This window comes from Hemibagrus wyckioides, linkage group LG01, assembly GCF_019097595.1.
Source record: "Hemibagrus wyckioides isolate EC202008001 linkage group LG01, SWU_Hwy_1.0, whole genome shotgun sequence".
In the NCBI taxonomy this organism is placed as follows: domain Eukaryota; kingdom Metazoa; phylum Chordata; class Actinopteri; order Siluriformes; family Bagridae; genus Hemibagrus; species Hemibagrus wyckioides.
The window spans coordinates 16,762,609-16,778,480 of NC_080710.1; the positions used below are offsets into that span (position 1 = coordinate 16,762,609).

Consider the following 15,872-nt stretch of genomic DNA (forward strand, 5'->3'; position numbering starts at 1 on the left):
TTTAACTCTATCAGTTAATATGGAGAAAGATGGCACATTAAAACGAGTGTTGTCTAGATAAAATTTTTTATTTATATATATATATATATATATATATATATATATATATATATATATATATATATATATGTATATATACATATACACACACATATATATATATATATACATATATATAGACATATACATTATATATATATGTATATGTCTATATATATATATATATATATATATATATATATATATATATGTCTATATATATATATATATTTATATATATATTTATATATATATATATATATATATATATATATATATATGTCTATATATATATATATATATATATATATATATATATAGACATATACTTTATATATATATGTATATGTCTATATATATATATATATATATATATATATATATATATACACTATATTGCCAAAAGTATTCGCTCACCCATCCAAATAATCAGAATCAGAGGTTCCAATCACTTCCATGGCCACAGGTGTATAAAATCAAGCACCTAGGCATGCAGACTGTTTTTACAAACATTTGTGAAAGAATGGGTCGCTCTCAGGAGCTCAGTGAATTCCAGCGTGGAACTGTGATAGGATGCCACCTGTGCAACAAATCCAGTCGTGAAATTTCCTCGCTCCTAAATATTCCACAGTCAACTGTCAGCTGTATTATAAGAACGTGGAAGTGTTTGGGAACGACAGCAACTCAGCCACGAAGTGGTAGGCCCACGTAAACTGACGGAGCGGGGTCAGCGGATGCTGAGGCGCATAGTGCGAAAGAGGTCGCCAACTTTCTGCAGAGTCAATCACTACAGACCTCCAAACTTCATGTGGCCTTCAGATTAGCTCAAGAACAGTGCGCAGAGAGCTTCATGGAATGGGTTTCCATGGCCGAACAGCTGCATCCAAGCCATACATCACCAAGTGCAATGCAAAGCGTCGGATGCAGTGGTGTAAAGCACGCCGCCACTGGACTCTAGAGCAGTGGAGACGCGTTCTCTGGAGTGACGAATCGCGCTTCTCCATCTGGCAATCTGATGGACGAGTCTGGGTTTGGCGGTTGCCAGGAGAACGGTACTTGTCTGACTGCATTGTGCCAAGTGTAAAGTTTGGAGGGGGGATTATGATGTGGGGTTGTTTTTCAGGAGCTGGGCTTGGCCCCTTAGTTCCAGTGAAAGGAACTCTGAATGCTTCAGCATACCAAGACATTTTGGACAATTCCATGCTCCCAACTTTGTGGGAACAGTTTGGAGCTGGCCCCTTCCTCTTCCAACATGACTGTGCACCAGTGCACAAAGCAAGGTCCATAAAGACATGGGTGACAGAGTCTGGTGTGGATGAACTTGACTGGCCTGCACAGAGTCCTGACCTCAACCCGATAGAACACCTTTGGGATGAATTAGAGCAGAGACTGAGAGCCAGGCCTTCTCGTACAACATCAGTGTGTGACCTCACAAATGCACTTCTGGAAGAATGGTCAAAAATTCCCATAAACACACTCCTAAACCTTGTGGACAGCCTTCCCAGAAGAGTTGAAGCTGTTATAGCTGCAAAGGGTGGACCAACGTCATATTGAACCCTATGGATTAGGAATGGGATGTCACTATGCCCATCTAGCACAAGTATTGGGCCTAGGGAATGCCATGATATTGCAGTCCAAACCATCACTGATCCACCCCCATGCGTCACTCTGGGCATGCAACAGTCTGGGTGGTACGCTTCTTTGGGGCTTCTCCACACCGTAACTCTCCTGGATGTGGGAAAGACAGTGAAGGTGGACTCATCAGAGAACAATACATGTTTCACATTGTCCACAGCCCAAGTGCTGGCACCATTGAAACCGACGTTTGGCTATAGCAGCCCAGCCATGTACATCGACCCTGTGGAGCTCCCAATGGACAGTTTGGTGGAAACAGGAGAGTTGAGGTGCACATTTAATTCTGCAGTGAGTTGGGCAGCTGTGGTTTTATGTTTTTTGGATACAATCCGGGTTAGCACCTGGACATCCCTTTCAGACAGCTTCCTCTTGCGTCCACAGTTACTCCTGTTGGATGTGGTTCATCCTTCTTGGTGGTATGCTGACATTACCCTGGATACCGTGGCTCTTGATACATCACAAAGACTTGCTGTCTTAGTCACAGATGCGCCAGCGAGACGTGCACCAACAATTTGTCCTCTTTTGAACTCTGATATGTCACCCATAATGTGTGCATTGCAATATTTTAAGCAAAACTGTGCTATTACTCTGCTAATTAAACCTTCACACTCTGCTCTTACTGGTGGAATGTGCAATCAATGAAGATTGGCCACCAGGCTGGTCAAATTTAGCCATGAAACCTCCAACACTAAATTGGCCAGTGTTTCAGTTTCATTGTCCAACCCGTGTGTGTGTGTGTGTGTGTGTGTGTGTGTGTGTGTGTGTGTGTGTGTGTGTGTGTGTGTGTGTGTGTATAAAAAAAAAAAAAAAGTGTGTGAATGGTATTAAAATTAGGTTCCCTTCTAGGTTTTTTCTTCCTCACATCAGAAAGATTCGGTCACAGATTACCTTAGAATGCTTAATGCAATCTATACAGTGTACAATTTAATTGTCCTGCTCGGAAACCTTGGATCCTGCCATCCACGTGGATGTTACTTTGACACATACCACCTAACTAAGCATTGTTGCAGACCATGTACACCCTTTTCATGGAAACAGTATTCCCAGATGGCTGTGGCCTCTTTCAGCAGGATAATGCACCTTGCCATAAAGCAAAAAAAAGGTTCACGAATGGATTGATGAGCACAACGAGTTTGAGGTGTGGAGTAATATTAATCCCCAGATGGCAATCAAACTGAGCATCTGTGGGATGTACTGAACAAAACAATCTGATCCATGGAGTACTGGCCTACCTCGCAGCTTACAGGACTTAAAGGATCTGCTGCTAACATCTTGGTGCCAGATACCACAGCACACCTTCAGGGATCTAGTGGGGACCATGCCTCAACAGGTCAGGGCTGTTTTGGCAGCAAAACAGGGACCAACATGGTCATAAAGTTATGCCTGATCAGTGTATGTTCATTACCTCTTAACAGCTTGTGAAAATTCTAAAAAATTGTTTTGCAAATCCTCCAAGTCAGCTTCAATTACAATCCAAAAAGAGAACTTGCCCATTACATCAATTAACAGAAAATAATTGATATTTTTGAAACAAAATGCAACACCTTTATGGACTTTATACATTTATTTTACACTCAATAGATATACAAAACCTTTTCTAAAACAGCCTTTACATTTCCATAATAAACATATGAAATTTCAATAAGCCTTCTTGAACTCCCAAAGTGCTTCTTAAACCTCCCATTAACCCAAACCATCCTGCAAACCAAATCTCAGACAAATTACACAAAAACACAACCAGCATGCATTATAAAGTTAGACACATTATCTGAGCAATAACTAGTGTAATCAGTGTATATGATTCTATTCGGACTTCAGTGCCTCCATTACAGTAGTTTTCCTCACAGCAATACTTTGTCATTTTGTAGAGGGTCTTATTTGCAGGAAAGGTCACAATGGTAGTTTTGTTGCAGTCATCACTGGCAAGGCAACCCATCATCTTGATTTTCAGAACAGAGGCTAAAAATGCAAGACATCATGATCAGTGAATTGTTGCATGTCTTATTATTTAACAACCAAAGGATCAGTGTGCCACTAGCACTTAGCACACACCTGCCACACCAATGCCAACAAAACAGTGTTCCCCAGCACTGCAGTTCACTTTGGTAGTGTGGCACATGTCCCAGAATCCAAGTTCACAGTGAAAGCATTCAAGTGTTTGTCCTGAGGGGAAACAATCAGTTAGGTTGGGCACAGGATCTTACAACTGCTACATTTTAAATGCATTCATCCATCTTATAAGCAAACACACTTCGGTCAATCAGCACATTCATTTAACTGGTTTAATGGGTTTGCTTTTCAACATGCCAACACAGGTACAGCATAATATGCAGGTGTAAGGTTAACTGTCAAACTTGAAGATAACCTATTGCCATGAGTTTGGGGATTAAAATCACCGAATTCAGGTGTTTTTCAGGGCTTGGCCTCTTAGTTCCAGTGAAAACTCTTAATGCTTCAGCATACCAAGACATTTTGGACATTTCATTCTCCCAACTTTGTGGGAACAGTTTGGGGATGACCCCTTGTTCCAACCAGTGCAAAAAGCAAGGTCCATAAAGACATGCATGTGCATGTTTGATGTGGATGAACTTCAGAGTCCTGACCTCAACCTGATAGAACACCTTTGGGATGAATTAGAGCAGAGACTGTGAGCCAGGCCTTCTCGTCCAACATCAGTGTCTGACTTCACAAATGCGCTTCTAGAGGAATTGTCAAATATTCCCATAGACACACTCCTAAACCTTGTGGAAAGCCTTCCCAGAAGGGTTGAAGCTGTTATAGCTGCAAAGAGCAGGCCAACCCCATATTAAATTCATGTGCATGTAAAGGCAGACATCCCAGTTTTGGCCTGGCTCACGGTCTCTGCTCTAATTCATCCAAAATGTTCTCTGCCAGGTTGAGGTCAGGACTCTGTGCAGGCCAGTCAAGTTCCTCCACACCAAACTCGCTCATCCATGTCTTTATGGACCTTGCTTTGTGCACTGGTGTGCAGTCATGTTGGAACAGGAATGGGCCATCCCCAAACTGTTCACACAAAGCTGGAGAATAAAAGTTGTCCAAAATGTCTTGGTATGCCGAAGCATTAAGAGTTCCTTTCACTGGAACTAAGGGGCCAAGCCCAACCCCTGAAAAACAACACCTGAATTCAATGATGTAGAGGAGTGTCCCAAAACCTTTGGCAATATAGTGTGCATGTTAAAGGAAAGAAGCATGTCCACAAGCTATCATTTAAATAAATAAATAAACAAACAAACAGATCTTACCTGAGCATGAGACACTAATCATCAACACCACACAGAGACCCAAAACAACTCCAGACATGTTTAAACCAGGGAAAACCTAAAAGAAATCAAAAGTACGCCTCACAAATCCCTAAACACGAAGTCCTGCTGCTGGGTTTAAAAAGGGTTGCCAAATAACGCCTATATGGATTGGGTGCCACAGTGGTAGTTTAAACCCAATGAATAACCGAATGATCTTATCAGCTACTCATCAGGGTCATCTGTGTGAGAGTGACGTAAAGGACCACGTGCAGAAAATTAATCAGTGTTAATAGGAGTTATACTATTATACTATGTATTTGAAAAAACGATCACGGACATTATAACACAAAAGGTTGACTCTTGTCACTGATTCGCTAAACATTCAGAATTGGGTAATATTAATTAGCATCTGCAACCTAATTGATGTTTCTGAGGTTAGATCAGTTTACATGACGATCTCATCGTGCATCGTTTAATGCGTTAATAACATTTTAAGGCACAACGTGAGTACTTTATATTTGAGGCTTCACGGTTAGTTTTCAGCACGTGAAACCCAATTTATGAGCTATATTTCACGGAGTCTCGAAAGTGCACAACTTACTGAACCTTCCTGCTTGTGGCTAAATCACAAATAGCTCCCTATTTGCTACGTAGGTGAGCTGCCTAGGCTATTAAACTAAGCTTTCTACACTCGGTGGTAGTGCGCTGTCTTTTTAAAGCCATTCGGGATTCGGCGTTAAGGGGAAAGTGGGCGTGGCTTTCCGTTACTTTCTTGGAGCTCTAACACAGGCTACGGAAGTAACCGAGGGACAGGGACCTCAGCACCTTTCTAATTCTCCGAGCACGAGCTAACGCAGAAATGCAGGTTCACTCCTGCTCGACTCTTCTCATCAATACCTTTCAGCACGAGTCACTGAAGAGTTGTTTTTATCTCGCGTGAAATTTGATCGAGCATCTTTTTTTTTTTTTAAATGACTGAACCTAAAAATGGACCAGGATGAGTTCGAGGACATAGATTCACAGGGGCAGTGGCAAAATCTCTATAATGTAAGTTGATCTAAATGTTAAGATTTTGTTTGTCATGTTAAGTTTGTTTCCGCGGACGCCGAGGCAATGGAATATATAGACCGTGCTAGCTGTTAGCCTGGCTTTTTAGATTTGTGCGCATGCGCGCTATACCTTGAAGCACTGAAGACACAGAAATAGGGACATCCAGACTAGATGATTTTATTAAACTGTGACTGATGTGGCCATCTATGTGATCATGTGCTCTACAGATAAACATAATCTGCCACATTTCAGTCCAAACAACGATTTTCTTGTTCACCATGTCTTACATCTACATATTTGTTTGATGCGAGAAGTAATGGGACATGTCAATAAGCGCCATGTTCACAAGAAACAGGAAAAGTGAATGGTGCCTAGGAATTAAACTTGTAGAGCAGACTGCATTACTTGAGCAGACTGTGCTGCAATAACAGGACTAGCACTTCCTGTGAAACGCGTATAGATAGCAGTTTTTCTCAGAACTGACCGGGGATTTATCAAGAACTGTGTGCTTGAGCCGAGCCAAAGCTCTGCTCTTTCTTTAGACTTCGGTCTAAGCCCATATTAACCCAATGATACTATTAGGGCACGGATAACTAACTGTCCACGAGTTTCTCCATCTTGCACAGTCTTTATGATTGATGTCAACAAAACAAACACTCTGGTATCAGTTACATCAACTTGCAGATGTGTTGCTTTGCCCTCTTCAGATAACACTACACAACCACAACATCAACAACAATCAGCAGCATGCTTTCACTTTTCAACTATACACTTTGCTGATAGTGACAACTTGATTGCAGACTCTAATAATTTAGTTATATATTTTCAGGAAATCCGTAACCAGTCTCAAGAATGTTCCTACAAAGTGGCAAAATTCCCAGAAAACCGAAACAGGAACAGATACAGAGACGTCAGCCCATGTAAGTGAATTAAAATATTTACATCTGGAATTGGTGCACACTTTTCCATCCATAAATATGGCAGATAGAATGTGTATGCTCTTCCATGAGACAAGTATGCACTAATGATACTAGGTATACACTATGTTGCCAAATGTTTTGGGACACCCCTCCAAATCGGTCACTGATGCTGGACGAGAAGGATTGGCTCTAATTCATCCCAAAGGTGTTCTGTCGGGGACTCTGTGAAGTTCCTCCACACCAAACTCGCTTATCCATGTCTTTGTGGATCTTGCTTTGTTCACTGGTGCTCAGTCATGTTGGAACAGGAATGGGTCATCCCCAAACTTGCATGAAATTGTCCAAAATTCCTTGGTATGCTGAAGCAATAAGAGTCCCTTTCAGTGGAACTAAGGGGGCAAGCACAACCCCTGAAAAACAACATCTGAATTCAGAGGGATGTCCCTAAACGTTTGGCAATATAGTGGACCTGCACTGATCACTTTACTAGAAACACCTCTACAAATGCACTTTCATGTAATTATCCAATAAGCCAAGAATGTGGCAGCAGCAATAAAATCATGCATCTACAGGTCAAGAGCTTTAGTTATACAACAAACAACAGAAAGAGGAAAGTTGACTTTGTGACTTGAGATATGACCATGGCATTATTGCTGATGAGGAGTTTCATGCACAACAGGCTGAATGGTGTGAAAAACAAACAGAGAAAAAACATCCCATGAGAGGTAGTTCTGTGGGTGAAAATGCCTTGTTGAAGGGAGAGGTCAGATGAGAATGGCCAGAGTGGTTCAAGCTGGCAGGAAGCGTACAGTAACTCTTTATAACTGTGGTGAGCAGAAAAGTGTCTCACAACAAGCTGAAGCTTGAGGCAGATGGGCTACAATAGCAAAAGAGCATGTCAGGTTCAACTTCTGTCAGCCTAAATCAGGAATCTGCGACTACAGTGGACAAAGACTTAGCAAAAATTGTTAATACCTTTAAAGAGTATTTATTTGAGTTACTGTAAACTTCCTGTCAGTTACCAAGGCCACAATTATTTCCTGTTCCCTGCACTGCTGCTGCATGATTGGCTGATTTGCTAATTGCATTAAAGACCATGACTGTACAAGACATTATTTTTCTGTTTACATTCCCTTGGCAACATTTTTTCTCATGTCCTTTGTAGACGATCACAGTCGGGTGAGATTAGAAAATTTAGAAAATGACTACATAAATGCAAGCTTGATAACCATGGAAGAAGCCCAGAGAAACTACATACTGACCCAGGTATGAGAACGTTAAGTGTGCTGTAGATTTGAACTGATGCCTCCTAAACATGGGGTTTTTACATGGAAGGTCTGCTCCACAGAAGCCTGAGATTGTACAGTCCTCCAGGATATTGAGATTGCTGTGATTGCAGAAAATAATGCAAAATCAAGCAAACTGAGTACAGCTATTATAGAAAGTAATTACATATGCATCTTAATAGCAGTAGAAGATTCCTGTACTTGCAGTTTAGCCTATTCAAGTAGTTTTCCAGCAAAAAAAAAAAACCCAAAAATACTCTGAAAGCTGCATCACAGATTTAGATAAAAGCTGCTGCAAAATCAAGCATTATTATGGCTGCAGCACTAAAATATTTCCAAAATTTTGGTGAGATCGATTAATGAGAGGCTTGTGTATTTGTTTCCCCAAGATGTGATGTAGTTTAAAAAGATATATGCCAAAACCTGATCTCAGATATTAAGTAATTTCATTTTGTATAGCTTTACGCCAACCAAGCATAACATTATGACCACCTGCCTAATATCATGTTGGTCCCCCTTTTGCTGGCAAAACAACCCTGACCCATCATGCACTGTGTATTCTGACACCTTTCTATCAGAACCAGCATTAACTTCTTTAGCAGTCTGAGCAACAGTAGCTCATCTGTTTGATTGGACTATGCGGGCCAGCCTTTGCTCCCTGCATCAGTGAGCCTTGTCCACCCATGCCCCTGTTGTCGGTTCACCACTGTTCCTTCCTTGGACCACTTTTGATAGATACTGACCACTGCAGACCGGGAACACCCCACAAGAGCTGCAGTTTTGGAGATGCTCTGATCCAGTCGTCTAGCCATCATAGTTTGGCCCTTGTCAAACTCGCTCAAATCCTTACGCTTGCCCATTTTTCCTGCTTCTAACACATCAACTTTGAGGACAAAATGTTCACTTGCTGCCTAATATATCCCACCCACTAACAGGTGCCATGATGAGGAGATAATCAGTGTTATTCACTTCACCTCTCACTGCTCATAATGTTATGCCTGATCAGTGTATATACATTTTAAAGAAGGCTGGGGAAAAATCGAAATATTTAATAAAACATCTATTAAATAACAGAAGTTACAATATAATATAAATATATACAATGTAGTAGATGTTCGAATGTGCCAGTATATATATTTTTAATTTTCAGACGTTGTCAAGGCCTGTTGTGTATTTGTAAGCATTTTCCACAAGATAAAAAACAAATAATAGTAGGGCTCGCTTTACCACTAAGAATTCTGGGAATTGAACTCTCAACTTCCTTATTAGTAACCCATACTGTGCTGACCGTCCAGGTCAAGATACAAATGCACTGTAGCATGCTCATTCAAACCTAAAGGCAATTTAGAGAATTGAATCTATGTAGATCAACTTGCCCGAGTCTGTCCATGATTAATTTCTCATGTAAACTATGTCCTACATATTTAATTCCTTACATTTTCATAACGGAGATATAATCTGTTCCTAGCATACAGTGTTAGTGGTATTACATTAATAGTTTTTCTCTGATACCCAGGGACCCTTAACTAATACTCGTGGTCACTTTTGGTTAATGATCTGGGAGCAGCGGTCCAAAGCTGTTATCATGCTCAACAGAGTCATAGAGAAAGGCTCAGTAAGTAAATGTTATTTATGGTTATTTTCTGCTCGTGTCACTTTCTTTATCTGTGTCACTACATGGCCTGTATTAGCACAAGCCAAATCGTTTTTTTTTTTTGCTGTTCCTAACAGGAGAAGTGCGCTCAGTACTGGCCCTCAGGTGAAGAGAAACAAATGTATTTCAGTGATGAGGGGTTTGTGGTGACTTTAGTGTCTGAAGATGTTGAATCCTATTACACAACAAGAGTGCTCGAGCTTGAAAACATCAAAGTAAGACACTCTTATATTGATTACTGTTATTTAGATTGAAGAATCATTTGTCTTGTTTTATTTGTGCTTCACCCATCAGCACTGGGTCATTTAGTGGTTCTTTATTTGGTCATTTTATCCTCCAGCATGGTGATTATGTAACTGATTTCCTCCAAAAATATTTGTAGCCATAAACCACATCTTGATTATTTGTGAGAAATGCATTACTGATAAAGTTTCATTCTGTGTATGTCATGTGAAATTTGTTTAGACAGGAGAGAGGAGAGATATCTACCACTTTCATTTCACCACTTGGCCTGACTTTGGTGTGCCCGAGTCCCCTGCATCTTTCCTCAACTTTTTGTTAAATGTTCGGGAGTCTGGCTCATTGGAGCCTGAGAACGGGCCAGCTGTGGTCCACTGCAGTGCCGGGATTGGCCGTTCAGGGACATTCTGCTTGGTTGACACCTGCTTGGTCCTGGTAAGATACTGACTTTTAATCCTGATACTTCTTAATTTAGACTACATTGATGATTTGTATAATTTAATTGACCAAATGGTTCTATTTTTTTCCATGTTGTGTTGTGATGTTTTTTTAGATGGATAAGAGGAAAGATGCTTCAACTGTAGATGTACAGAAAGTCCTGTTGGACATGAGGGAATATCGCATGGGCCTCATTCAAACCCCAAACCAGCTTCGCTTCTCTTACATGGCCATAATGGAGGGAGCCAAGTACATCCTGGGGGACACTGTTCTGAAGGTAGTATAATGTATGTTGTTAGCTCGACAAGTATCCCTTTAATTACAATACTGAATAATTCTCTTGACATTTTCTGCTGTTCATCAGATGTACTTTCATCACAAAATGATGAAAATAAATCAGATGGGGGGAAAAATAGCTGATTTGGCCAAATTTAACTACTAGGTACACAAAATGCAGTGTTGCTTATTGCTTTCCTTTACACTGCAGCATAAATGGCAAAAGATGTCTAACGAGGACATGGAGCCACAGGCTGATCTAGAGCTACTGCTGCAGGACACTGCAAGACAGCCAGATGAACTGACCGGACTGATTTCAACGCTAGGAGGAGAAAAAGATCAAATAGTGTCAGTAACGGAAGAGCAGCAAGCAGCTTTAAAACCAGAGAGGTATGTTCCACTGTGTTTTGTCCACTGACATTTGGATTTATGTTCCATGCATTGCACACATTTTAATATCTTTATCTTTATCAATATCTTTCTCTCTCATCTTGTTTTGGTGCCTGTTTGTGGTTTTTTTTTTTTTTTTTTAACAATATGTAAAAAAACCTTAAATAAAAAAAACTTTAGTGGTTTAGTTTGTATACAAAACATAATTGGTGTGAAGATAATGAAGATCTTTAAAACTGTTCTCCCAGCATACTATTATTTTAATTGAAAAATGTTTGCTGGAAAACCTTGGCCTTACAGGAATCAATGCCTTTACTTCTTACCTGGAAATCTACTAATGCTATTTACTTTGATGCTATATTAGATTAAAGCAGCACTCTGTTTTTTCCCCTTGGTAGCTTGCGAAAGCGACATCGTGAGGAGCGGATAGCCAGCACAGCACAGAAGGTCCAGCAGATGAAGCAGAAGCTCTGTGAAGCAGAAAAGAAGAAAGAGAGTTGGCTGTACTGGAGGCCCATTCTCTATAATGTAGGAGCTGGAGCAGCTCTGGCACTGGGACTGTTCATGTGCTGGGCTTTTCTCTCCCAGTGACACCTATATAATCATATAAACTTTTTACACTCAGACTTTTTGGTTCACTGTGAGATCCTGGACAGTGTGTTCTCTGATATTAATAATAAAAGGCTGATTTTTATTCTCTTTGTAAACAGTTGCTGCTCAGTAGGACATTCTGCCTGATTTCTGATATTTATACTGCTTTAAATTGCATACAAGCCTTTCAGCTTGGCTATCGAAAGTTTCCCTGTTTAGGAGCGTGTTCTGTTAGAACTATTATATAATATATTGGCTCCAGAAAGACATTGTTTTACTGAAATTTGTTTTAGCAAATCAACTCTGAACTTTGGACTTATTTGGGCATCATTCACCAGTATACAAAATCCCTGCTAGTCATTTTTTGTATATTATTGTTAAATGGAATATAAAATAAACCACCACATTTAATAGATGGACCATGTCCAATTTTGAACAGTGATGTACATATTTAAAGATTTTTGTTGAAGAAAGAACATGTCTGCTATTTGAAGGTGGATGCTGAGTCAGAGCCAGCCAGAGACAAAATGTTAACCAGTAACACTGAGGTATTAAAATAGTCCCAGCTGGAGGACCATCCATGGGTATCTACTTCAAGTTCAAGAAGCTTTATTGTCATTTCAACCACATATAGCTGATGCAGTACATAGTGAAATGAAACAACGTTTCTCCAGGACCTGGTGCTACATAAACATACAACAACAAAGAGTTCAACACAAAAAAACAACACCACAGAGCTAGGACAGAAGTTTGTCTTAGCCATGTAAAGTGCACAGTGTGCAGCTAGGTGCAAACAGAGCATAGACAAGACAGTGCAAAAGACAATAAATACAAGAAAGACAACACAAAAAGAACACAGGACACTTAGTGCCGAAAAAGAAAGAAAAGAACATGTGTAATGGAATGTAAGTGAAATAAAAAGATAAAAATGAAATGATGTAAAAAAAATATTGTGCAAAAATACAACAGCAGCGGTTGAGGTAGTAGAAATAGAAATAAACATAAATATAACTATAGCAGCGGATGACAGGTAGAGGTAGTGCAATAAGTAATGAACAATATAAATTATGTGTGCGTGTGTGTGCGTCCACACAGTCAAGAGAGAGAGTGTGTGTGTGTATGTGTGAGAGAGACAGAGAGTTGTATACAGTTCAGTCTTGAGTGAGTGTGTGTGTGTGTGTGAGAGAGTGTAGAACAGTTCAGTCCTGGTTGTTGAGGAGCCTGATGGCTTGAGGAAAGAAACTGTTACACAGTCTGGTTGTGAGGGCCCGAATGCTCCAGTACCTCTTTCCAGATGGCAGGAGGGTGAAGAGTGTGTGTGAGGGGTGTGTGGGGTCAGCCACAATGCTGTTAGCTTTGCGGATGCAGTGTGCGGTGTAAATGTCCATGATAGAGGGGAGAGAGACTCCAATGATCTTCTCAGCTGTCCTCATTATCCGCTGAAGGGTCTTGCGATCCGAGACGGTGCAGTTCCCAAACCAGGCAGTGATGCAGCTGCTCAGGATGCTCTCGATGGTCCCTCTGTAGAACACAGTCAGGATGGGGGAAGGGAGATGGGCTTTCCTCAGCCTCCTCAGGAAGTAGAGGCACTGCTGGGCTTTCTTGGTGATGGAGCTGGTGTTGAGTGACCAGGTGAAGTTCTCCGCCAGATGGACACCAAGGAATTTGGTGCTCTTGACGATCTCAACCGAGGATCCGTCGATGAACAGTGGAGAATGGTCACTCTGTGCTCTCCTAAAGTCAACAACCATCTCTTTGGTCTTGTTGACATTCAGGGAGAGGTTGTTGGCTCTGCACTAGGCTGTTAGATGTTGCACCTCCTCTCTGTATGCTGACTCGTCGTTCTTACTGATGAGACCCACCACGGTCGTGTCATCGGCGAACTTGACGATGTGGTTGGAGCTGTGCACTGCTGCACAGTCGTGAGTCAGCAGAGTGAACAGCAGTGGACTGAGCACACAGCCCTGAGGCGCTCCAGTGCTCAGTGTGGTGTTGCTGGAGATACTGTTCCCGATCCGGACTGACTGAGGTCTCCCAGTCAGGAAATCCAGGATCCAGTTGCAGAGAGAGGTGTTCAGGCCCAGCAGACTCAGCTTCTCAATCAGCTGCTGAGGGATGATTGTGTTGAATGCTGAACTGAAATCTATGAACAGCATTCAAACGTAGGAGTCCTTACAGTCCAGGTGTGTGAGGGCCAGATGGAGGGTTGTGGTGATGGCATCGTCCGTGGAGCGGTTAGGACGATACGCAAACTGCAAGGGGTCCAGCGAGGGTGGTAGCTGTGACTTAATGTGCCTCATTACGAGCCTCTCGAAGCATTTCATCACGATTGGTGTGAGTGCGACGGGATGATAATCATTGAGGCAGGAAACCGTAGACTTCTTTGGCACAGGGACGATGGTCGTTGTCTTGAGGCATGTTGGGATGAAGGAGCTGCTCAGCGAGATGTTGAAGATGTCAGTGAAGACATCTGCTAGCTGCTCTGCACACTCCCTGAGAACTCTGCCAGGAATGTTGTCTGGTCCAGCAGACTTCCGTGGGTTAACTCTGGATAGAGTTCTGCTCACATCAGCCGTGGTGAGACAGAGCACTGGGTCATTAGGAGGAGGGATGGTCTTCCTCGCTGTTGTGTTGTTCTGTGCCTCAAACCGAGCGTAGAAGTCGTTCAGCGCATCTGGAAGGGAGGCGTCACTGTCACAGGCAGGTGAAGTTATCCTGTAGTTGGTGATCGCCTGGATGCCCTGCCACATGCGCCGGGAGTCTCTGCTGTTCTGGAAGTGGCCGTGGATTCTCTGGGCGTCTCTACATCACATTCAGCAAAATGCTGATTTTTCTTCCCCCATTCTTCATATACAGTATAACCTACACATTCAATTATGTCTTTTCCAATAAGGAAATAATGTCTTAAACTCTATATATTAGTTTAATTAGTCCTCATTTTGGCATAAGGGTATTTTTCCACCTGATGAGTTTGCTAAATCTAAACTAAACTAAAAGCAATATTGTTAACATATTTGCTAGACAAATACAGTTACTTCTGTTATGGTATTTGTTGTCACTATTCAGTTTAAATGGCTACAAATGTTCTCGTATATTTATTCCATTACTATGCTAAAATATCACTGCACTGCTATTGATCACCAGTAGAGGCTCCTTATTGATGGAACCGGAAGTATCATCATAGATGTTAGCTGGCTGTTTGGGCTGATACGTCAATTTCTCCACCATCTTGCAAAGGGCAATTTTCCAAGCGAAGCTTTATTTACTTAACAAGATTTAAGAGGTTGAGCTAACATTTTTTGTTTTTTCCCATAATCAATGACTATACGTGTAACAATATATATATATATATATATATATATATATATATATATATATATATATATATATATATATATATATATATATATATATAATTTTAAGTGAGTTGTAAGGTACGTGTTTACATTTATCCATTTAACAATGCTTTGGTGACATGTAAATTTATTATTACCTTTATGCAGAATTTTTTGACATATGTAAAAAGCAATAATAATAATAACAATAATAATAATAATAATAATAATAATAATAAAAATCCCCAAAAGAATTAATTACTCCAGTTACAGTTCCAAGCATTTGGAATCGGGAATCGACTCCGAAGCTTTGGACTCGATTCCACACAGAAAACTGAACACATCGAAAACAGAGTAAAATGTCACACGTCACATCTACTAACCTTAAAACAGTTTTCAGAGGACAGTCAATTATAGTTTAACTAACTGAGTTCATTTAGCTAGCGTTCACTATCTAAATTGCCTTGCTAGCTCACTAAACGGACACTTAAGCTACAATAAAAACACAATTAACAGTCCTGTGTTCAGTTAACACATAACAGTAGAAAAAAAGTATTAAAATACATAGCAGCTTCATGATCCAAAGTCATTCCGTGTGCTTAACTGATTAATAAAAATCGCATGATTTATTTTGACCAATTTCTTTTTCTACGTATTTGTTTATTGGACTCGAGAATCGAGAAAATTGAGTGGAGTCGATTCCCATGAATCAAAATCGGACTCGGCTCCAAATTTGAACAGCTGAATCGAACAGT

The 15,872-nt window shown here is 40.7% G+C and overlaps 2 protein-coding genes across 2 annotated transcripts; one reads left to right on the plus strand and one right to left on the minus strand.

The window, feature by feature from the left end:
- Positions 1-3,283: 3,283 nt before the first annotated feature.
- On the minus strand, positions 3,284-5,571 carry spaca4l (sperm acrosome associated 4 like). Its single transcript, XM_058402543.1, has 3 exons — positions 4,938-5,571; positions 3,727-3,837; positions 3,284-3,633 (listed from the first exon to the last, which is right to left on the minus strand). The coding sequence occupies exons 1-3, from the start codon at positions 4,993-4,995 to the stop codon at positions 3,422-3,424; spliced, it is 381 nt and encodes a 126-aa protein (XP_058258526.1). The 5' UTR covers positions 4,996-5,571; the 3' UTR covers positions 3,284-3,421.
- Positions 5,572-5,702: 131 nt separating this feature from the next.
- Positions 5,703-11,885, plus strand: ptpn2a (protein tyrosine phosphatase non-receptor type 2a). Its single transcript, XM_058402532.1, has 9 exons — positions 5,703-5,984; positions 6,817-6,907; positions 8,073-8,173; positions 9,710-9,808; positions 9,925-10,062; positions 10,313-10,522; positions 10,641-10,802; positions 11,013-11,191; positions 11,590-11,885. Exons 1-9 carry the CDS (start codon positions 5,925-5,927, stop codon positions 11,780-11,782), a joined length of 1,233 nt encoding a protein of 410 aa, XP_058258515.1. The 5' UTR covers positions 5,703-5,924; the 3' UTR covers positions 11,783-11,885.
- The last annotated feature ends 3,987 nt before the right edge of the window (positions 11,886-15,872 follow it).